This window comes from Hoplias malabaricus, chromosome 9 (genome assembly GCF_029633855.1).
Source record: "Hoplias malabaricus isolate fHopMal1 chromosome 9, fHopMal1.hap1, whole genome shotgun sequence".
Taxonomy (NCBI): Eukaryota; Metazoa; Chordata; class Actinopteri; order Characiformes; family Erythrinidae; genus Hoplias; species Hoplias malabaricus.
The window spans coordinates 1397494-1406548 of NC_089808.1; the positions used below are offsets into that span (position 1 = coordinate 1397494).

The 9055-nt window shown below is 38.3% G+C and overlaps 1 protein-coding gene and 2 non-coding genes across 3 annotated transcripts in view; all 3 read right to left on the reverse strand.

Annotated features, from left to right (window-relative positions):
* acin1b (apoptotic chromatin condensation inducer 1b) overlaps positions 1-8821 on the reverse strand; it is a 31759-nt gene extending 22938 nt beyond the window's left edge. The window contains exons 1-4 of the mRNA XM_066680454.1: positions 8616-8821; positions 4090-4155; positions 942-1053; positions 182-261 (exon numbers count right to left, since the gene is read on the reverse strand). Coding sequence (XP_066536551.1) covers positions 182-261; positions 942-1053; positions 4090-4155; positions 8616-8753 — 396 coding nt within the window. The 5' untranslated portion in view covers positions 8754-8821. The remainder of the gene's footprint in view (positions 1-181; positions 262-941; positions 1054-4089; positions 4156-8615) is intronic.
* Positions 3900-4010, reverse strand: LOC136707932 (small nucleolar RNA U6-53/MBII-28). The gene has a single exon (XR_010804291.1). It is a non-coding gene; the product is annotated as a small nucleolar RNA U6-53/MBII-28 (small nucleolar RNA).
* Positions 4245-4355, reverse strand: LOC136707931 (small nucleolar RNA U6-53/MBII-28). The gene has a single exon (XR_010804290.1). It is a non-coding gene; the product is annotated as a small nucleolar RNA U6-53/MBII-28 (small nucleolar RNA).
* Positions 8822-9055: the final 234 nt, after the last annotated feature.

Sequence of the window (9055 nt, forward strand, 5' to 3'; positions counted from 1 at the left end):
CTGGTTTTCTAGTAAACTTCGTTTATTTCAGATATGGAAGTGGAATCTTTACTGTCAGGGCATGCTGTGGTCAATTGCAGACTCAACCAGTCTCACACCACATATGAAAACACAACGACGACTCCGGCTTTGCTTGCTTGTGCTTCTACGGCAGGTATGTTTGTTCAGAAAATGTACCAACCTTTTCTGGCAGGTAGGATGTATCGTCATCATTGGCCTCTGTGTGGTCATCGTCATCTGGGCCTGCAGGGCTGTTTGAATCTATAGCCAGACAAGACACGAGTTAGACATGACACACAAAACCGCACATTCCTTTCTAACACAGCACACCACTACCATTAAAATAAAAAACACACACACAAGGTTTTGAATAAATAGCCAATAAATCGCACTGATACATAAACTAGCTGTGTGTGATAGAAAATGGAGTCCAAGTTAAAAAGATGGATATGTGCCTGGTATTTCCTTCGGCATGTGCGAGAAGCTGGCTTGAACTCATTGCGGTGGGCAGCCCTAGCCACGGGAGCAGTTGGGGGTTAGGTGCCTTGCTGAAGGGCACTTCAGTCATGACCTGCCGGCTCTGGATTGAACCGGCAACCTTCCGGTTACAAGCCCAGTTCCCTAACCACCAGGTCATTTTGCTCATTTCTTTTTAATTTGCAAATCCCAGCTGACACATTCCAAGCTCAAACCAACATAAGGTTTTCACTGCTGCCTTCTAAAGATGTTATAGCACAAAGCACTTACTTTCATTTACATACGACTGCTTGAACCAAGACAATAAAAACACACTAAATTTGTTTCGGTCCATCCTTAAAGTTAACAGCTGTTTGAAGTAACTGAAGTCAGCTTTAATAGTCATGCCACTATAATAATCAGGCGTCAGACAGAAGTCAAACGGGTGTGTTTGGAACTAAAAGGTGTGTTGCACTGCGTCTTACCATCTGCCTCAACTGCTTCTCGTGCCTCCCTTTCCATTCTCTGGCGAAGGAGCTCTTGCTGTTTGGCCAGGTACTGTTTGATGAAGCTGTTCTGACTCATCTCCTCTCCTATCTGAAGCAAGAATGAAAATAAATAAATAAATTAAATTAAATATATAAAAATATTGTGATTTTTTTTTATCACAATATCTTTTCTTTAGTATTTTCAGTTTTAGTATTATTTATTTAGACTAAGCCTATCGAAATTCTCCCCTACTTAATAAAGTCATTAACCTAACATCTTTACAACTGCCAAACATGTAGCTGAACATGTGTACAAAACATAAACAGAGATGGAATGGCAGTGGTTAGTCTTTCCTGACTGTAAAAGTAATTTAATACACATACACTCGTGTTTAAAATTCTGTGAATACCTGCTCATTCAATATTTCCTCTGAAAACAGGTATATTAACAGTGTAGACCAATGGTTCTTAGAGATGGGCGGTATCCACACTTTTCATACCGTCTCAAAACATTATCTCGGAATACGGTATTATCGTAGGGAGACTGCGCTGAGCCTTATATCTGTGAGCACAAAGTCGAGTGAATTTATCTAAACACAGACACTTGATGATAAAAACACGTTTCTGAGAGAGAGAGCAAATTTCAGCAACTGGTGCTGGAAGAGCAGAAAAGTTAGACAACAAGCGAAATAAGACACCTTTTAGAAGCACAGCTGGTGCTAACAGGCACTTGTGGTTTAGCACAGCGCAGAACATTTTCAGTGAACTGAGGCTCAACACACACATATGCAGAGGATAAAGCCAGATACCTGTGAGCAGCACAAAGATGAGTGAAGGATTTTCTGTTTACAGTCTAATTCCTTTGTCTTTTAACCCAAACTCAGCGCTAAACTTACAACTGCGGGGGGCTACTGTGCTTGTGTTTTTCCCCCCAGCCGTTTTCAGACCGTGACATCAGCACCCTCCCTGTGGCTCTCTTAAACGCACATGAACATTTAGTCGACTTTTAAAGACAACAGAAATTTGACACAACATACACGTCATAAATACCGCCCTCATTTTGATCTATCGTCCACATTATCATCATTACACCGCCCCACCTAGTGGTTCTCAAAATTTTTAAACCAAGTACCACCTATGATTTTTACCACAGAAACATGTGCGCACCTGGTTCTTACTCTGTTGCCGGGGCATAAGGCTAAATCTTGCTTGAATTTTTGCATGTTTTTGTTGCTTTTTATTTACTTGAAATGTGCATGCTTAACACAAAATTATCTAAAATAATTACTAAAACGTACAGAGAGAATACAAATAATTATAGGCCTAAACTGAATGTTTTAAACTAGGGGTGGGACTTTAACACGTTAATTTCAATTAATTAATTGCGGGGAAAATAACGAAATAAAAAATTGAAAGTTTCTCAGTGCATGAGTTCCAGGCATACAGATTATAACGACGCACAATGTGATGAACATGATGGAGATGACAGAAGAGACTACGCTGGTGGATGGGAAATTTAAATACAAGAAACTTCCAGATGGAAGTACAAACAAAAATGTTGTTATTTGCACTTTATGCAGGAAGGAGTTTGTTTATCACAGGAGCACTTCCACCATTCGTTACCACCTCAACGCAAAACATGTTGGGGCTAGCGCACAGGTCAGTAATGTTAACAATACAGTGATCCCTCGTTTTTCGCGGGGGATGCGTTTAAAGACCACCCGTGAAAAACAAATTTACGGGAAGTAGAGGAAAGGTTTTTTTGTATTTAACGATTATTTGGACTTTTAAACCCCTCCCTGTTGCTGTTAACAACCCACCCTTTGCATTAAACAGTCGTTCTCTAATGTTTTTCAGCTGGAACTACATGTGATATCCCACCAGTTTCTTTAATAGAGTCATTCCTAAGCTGTGATTTAGCGTCAGTAAATTTGATGTGGATGTGGACATGAACAATACATGTACTGTACGTAAGAAACACTTGTAAATAATATATTTTGTCACCTACAGTCCTAGTCTAATACATGGAAATAATAAAAAAGCCCCCTTGAATAAACCAGCAAAGTAGCGAATTCACGCAAGATGAACCGCAAAGTAGCGAGGGATCACTGTAACGCCAAAGGTGTCGCCAGTCTAGACTCGACCACATGTCGGGGTTCACATTCAGAAACAAAATGTCAAAGTCCACGTCAGACAAATTGACCAATTCACTTATTTCTCGTGCTAAATATTGAAATGTGATTAATTTCGATTAATTCATTACAAAGCTTCTAATTAATTTGATTCATTTTTTAAATCAAGTCCCACCCCTATTTTAAACACAATTATACATTTATGACAACATATAAAATGTTTGGGCAATAAGCATCTTGAAAGAAATAAAAAAATAATAAGATGTCAGTTTAATATCAGTTTTGTGGTTTAAAAGGCTACAGGTGAAAACAGGTGCTCACTGCGGCTCTCTGCGTTTGTAGCATAAGGTGAAGGAGGGGCGGCGCTGTGTTAAACCTAGTGTTCTCTTCTACTTTGTCTTTAAGTGTACAGAACTCTCGCTTCGTTTTTCTCTATTTTTGCCTCTGGATTTAGTCCTTCTGGGCTCCAGAGTATTTCTCGGGCTCAGTTTCGGATGAAAGCGGAGGAATGCTGACCCCCCACCCACCGCTCCCTTACAACCGCAATCAGCTACAGTGTATGCGTAGCAACTTCTACAGCATAAAAGAATTTCACTGGGGCATAATAAAGAAAACTGTGAAACATTATGTAATTTACACATAAAAACTTTAGAATTTCAGTTATGAATAAATTGCTTAAATAAGTAGTAAATTTTTCAACGTCATTTGGCGTACCACCTCTTGTTGCTTCATGTACCACTAGCGGTACGACTACCACAGTTTGAGAACCACTGGTGTAGACTTCAATAGAAACAACTAGTTTAAAAAAAATATTTGCCTGGTATTTTCTCAGATCACACAGCATGTGTGAGAAGTGGAGTTGAACTCATGTGTGCCCAGAGAGACACAGTCTGTCTGGCACATCAGTATTAGCATGGCAAACTCATCATAGAAAACACAGAGGCAATCTGAGGCAAACATTAACATGTTCATGAGAAGTCAGGTCTAATCCGAAAAACATGACCTTTACTGACCTGCGAATTAGGCTGCAGTCCAATGTGAGGGTTAGATGTCTTCTGTAGGTTTTCCAACATGAGAGCCTGAAAACAGAAAAGAAATAAATATATTTATATTGTGCAATAACACAAAAACTTAAGCCAGTTATCAACATTTCCCAAAAGCAATGTGTTTTCCTCAGATCACACCACAAGTGTGAGAAGTCGAGTTGAACTCATTTGCACCCAGAATAACACCGTTAGTCTGTTGCATCAGTATTAGCATGGCAAACTCATCACAGGAAACACATGATGTAACCGGGCTAGAGATTGCTAATGGTATTTATTGTTTTTTTATTATTCACTGAAGTTGTGAATAAAATGTACTGTAAAAACATACTGTGGTAATGTTGGGTAATACAGGTCCAATTTTAAATGGTATTAGAAAAAAGCCATAGCAACTTTTTAAACTATATCTGCTAGGACCGGGATACAAAACAAAATAGAACATAAATAAATAAATAAAAACTGCTTAAAAGCAAAGAATCTGTTTTTAAGTGGGAAATACAGTTATCATGAATATAATTTTCATAATATAACAGCATTCAATTTAAGAAATTCCTTGCACTACTGATTGTATTTGGAATTCATATTTTACACAACAATTTAAATAGCCTTTTAAAATTGTATACAGTAGTGCAGTATACTTTTTTATACAAAGATGTTTAATTGATTTGAACCAATGCATTGTAATTAAATATTACCATAAAATAACTTTCATTAATATTCAGCTTTCTCCATCCATTCATTATATATTTTCATTATAAACTTGTATTAATTTTATATTTACAGTTTACTATTGTCCTGATGGCTATAAAAAGCTGTGAGGTTGAACAAGGTCGCCATATTCATAAGTGTTTAAAAAAAAAAAATCTATTTTCAACCCAATATGTTCCATTTTAATTAAAAGGGGGATCTATACAAGAGCGATCCTTTTTGGACACTAGTGTATATCAATACAGCAGTAGAGCAGCTAAAACTAACAATCAGCATCATGGTGCAGTACAGGTCCTGGAATGGAGTAACACAGCATACTGCTTAGGCCTGTCGTAAAAGTCACTTTTGTGATCGATATATCGGTCCAGAAGTAGTTGCAAATAGCAATATTATAATATTCCGTCTGGATAAGGAAAAAGGTATCGAAGCATTCGAGCCCTCACATCCAGACTCCGTAACAGCTTCTTCCCACATGCTATCAGACTCCTGAACACCTAGAGACTAAGACTGGACTGAAAGAAGCACACACACACACACACACACACACACACTTCACACAAACACTGGTCTGTTGGACTGTAAATTTTTCACATATCCGGTTTACATCATGTTTACATCCAGTTACCGTTTACAGCACAAATACACTTTAAATTGCAGTGTCTCTCTCCCTCATCCCCTCCGTACTTATGGTTTTTGCCTTGTCTTGTATTACATTGTATTGTATTGTACTGTAGGGACATTGTTTTGTATTTTTCTTAGCCATATCTTCTGCACTTTAATGTGTATGCACTGGTTTATGTTGCACTAGATTGTACTAGTTGCACTTTAATGTTGTGTATTGTTTTGTGTTCTATGTCCTTTGCACTTTAATGCGTGTGCACTGTTTCATGTTGCACTAGCTTTACACTAGTCGCACTTTAATGTTGTGTATTGTCTTATGTAGCACCTTGGTCCTGGAGGAACGCTATTTCGTTTCACTGTGTACTGTAAACACTATATACTGCTGAAATGACAATAAACTTCTTGAACTTGAACTTGAACTTGATTAAAACAAGACCAAAGAAAAACACATAATAATGCACTTACAGTGCATCTAAAACAGCAAAGAACTTTCAGCAAAATGGGGTAATTAAGAAAACACAGGCATAGAAATTGGAATATAAAATGTTTACATATATTAAATAAAAGCTAAATAAATATATTTAAACAAATACACGAAGGTTCCAGAACTGAGAGACCAAAGAAAACAAGAGAACTGAACAGCACGTCTTGGTAAATATTACTGACGGTCATTCTATTTCTTAATAATAAAATAAATAAATAACATGCCAGTAATCATAATGTCTGATTGTGTCTATACACTGCACGATAAGTTGATAATATAATGATTGTTATAGGCCTAATACGGCATTTAAAAATAATAATAATAATAAATAGAGTCAGAGTTCTGAGAATAATCTTGGAATAATTCTGAGAATAATCTCAGAATAATTCGCTGCACATATAATGGAGCAGACAAACACAGTGTAACTGTGGAATGCAGTGTGTTGCTGAAGTCATACTCTGGTAGCGATTTCAGGAATAAACACTCAGCTCTCTTCCACATCAGGACCAGATTGTGATTAGTATTTAACCCCTGAATCAGTGCAACAACCCGTTTATTCAACAGAGGGCATGTAGTTTCACAGGATATAATTAGTGATCACGAAAATGATCCAAAGCGAATGGAACTCCGGTGTGCCCATGAAGCTCCATCGCGTTACGGCTCCGACTCGTAGAATAAACTAAAGACGTACGCATCGCACTCAGTCGTCATGTCGTGTGGATGTATTTAATAAATAATCCTGTTCACTTCACTGACTGCTTCTTTCAACTCACTCTATAGCGCACAGACTGTGAGTCTGTCTGTGTGCATATTATAATATATAATAGCCAAAAACAGTGTTTCTTTAAATATTCTGGCTATATTCTCAGAATTCTGATTTCATTCTTGGAATATATATATATTTTTTCAATGCTGTGGCCCTAAAACTCTGTCTTATAACACTGTCCAGCACTATAAATGTAAATATAAAATATAATACAAACCTTGCAGAGTATAGCATGACGCTCCACAAAGTAAACAAGCCTTATGGCTATTAAGTAACCAACTCTTTTTAAAGAAAAAAACACCATTTTGAGTCCCTTCTAAGCTGCACTGCCCTGATCACTGATGATGAGTGGCATTTGTACATACGCCTTGTTTGAAGAAGTCGCTTTATACAAGTCGACTCACACACACTTCACTTCTGACTGGTGTAAAGTGCACAATTCACAAGGTCATTAAAATAACTCACTGGCCACAACATGCACAAAAGAAGCCCGCTTTGCCCAACAAAGTTAGATTTACATGTCAAAACAGATGCAAAAAAGGAGAAGTGGGCACCTAACGACATAACACCTCTGACCAAGCCATTTCAAAGATCACAAAATGAACTTACTTAGTAAAATATAAAGTAGATTTGAGTTTAGTTTCGGAACTAATTTAACTAAAGGCACACCTAAAAGATCTGACAGACACTCTTAAGCTTTTGTGGCTTAGTAAGTGTATAAGCTGGATTTAAGTCTAAGCCAACTCTGTGCACTTCCAAATTAATTTCATTCCCCAGCCAATTTGTCCCTCTGAGGGTTACAGACTTTTGCAGGGAAGCAAATTTGATCAGATGCGTGGAGACAAACATTAGCAGAATGAAGCAGAATAAAATATGAAGCAACACTAAGTATCCCTACTATAACACTTTAAGTCATATTGGTATTTCATGATTTAACTGATATGTCTATATTAAACACAGCATTCCTTATTTTATCTTATTATCAATAATAAAAACATAACACCAAACATTCAGTGTAAACTATATATTTATATTTTTTAAACACAGGAGACGTTTCTTTATCTTATTTTATTGATTATATATTTGTTGTTTATTTTTTTTAAAGATAAAATATCACCATAAAACATTTTGGTTCTGTTGATATTCTGTGAGTGTAAGTTATACATGAAAGGCACTTAAATTATTAAATTAAGTAAATATACTTTACTCCTACTTCCGTTATATTCTATATATTATTTATTGACTCTATCTTACGTGCTACTACTTGGAAGTACATTTCCCTCCAACTTTAGTTTAGTAGAACCTACCCGAATCACCAACTGTTCGTTCAAATGTGCTCCGCAGTTTACGTAGCGATACTGACGCCAACAAGAGACTTGTCATTTGACTATACCTCCTGCTGTCCCGGCTGGAGTTCAATCTTGTCAGTATTCGACGTATGGATGTACTGTTTTTCCGTCAGACCCCCAACAACACAAAACAACTGTTTTCACTGCGCGTTGTGCTCAAGACTTAGCGTTTTGTGTTGAATGTGCACCTGTTCACTCTGCGCTCACTTCAGCGCTTGTTTCCAGCTCCACTGACTGAGCAAAGCGCGGCGGGCGCGCCCCCGCGGACTACAAACACACAGTGCGCGGGCACGAAGTCAACTCACAAACCTCAGCACCAAGCAACCGACACTCCGAGCGGAAAGACAAGCCCAAAGAGTGAGCACAGCGGACATTAGCCGAGTCGTGCACTTAATAGAGAAGCTACAGGACACTATGAGCGCGCAGCAGTCGATTTAAAACACTGTATCAGCACTAAAAGAGCGTTCCCTCTACAGAAGACACCGACACTTCGGCCTGCAGCTCCGACTGAAGTTCATCAGCGAAACTCGTCCCACTCTTTACAGCTCAGCCACGGCAGCAAACTCACCCCTTTTAGGCGCTTAATGAGCGCGTTTTTCTGGCCGCTTTTGGCGAGGCCTCGCTGCTCCAACGCAGCTTTTAGATCCGCCACACGGAGCGAATGAAGCGGCTTCCCATCCAGCGTAACATCTTCGAGCTCCGCCATTTTGCCTCCCCCTCTGCTCGATCGCTCGAACTTCGGCCTGCAGCGCGCGTGACGTCACGCGGCCTCGGAGCTCTCCGGAAAAATCCGAACCCACTACTACCACTACACGACAACATTAAACACTTTAAATAGAGTTTATGGAGTTCGTTGATGATTATAAACACCTATATAGTTTATACTGCATTAAGTGAGCTAGTCGGACTCAATGGAACCTGTTTGAAAATTTGTTACCATGTCTGTATATTAATAAGTTAGCTGTTACCCAAATTTGAACATGTTTTTAAGATGCAATGTGTATTTTT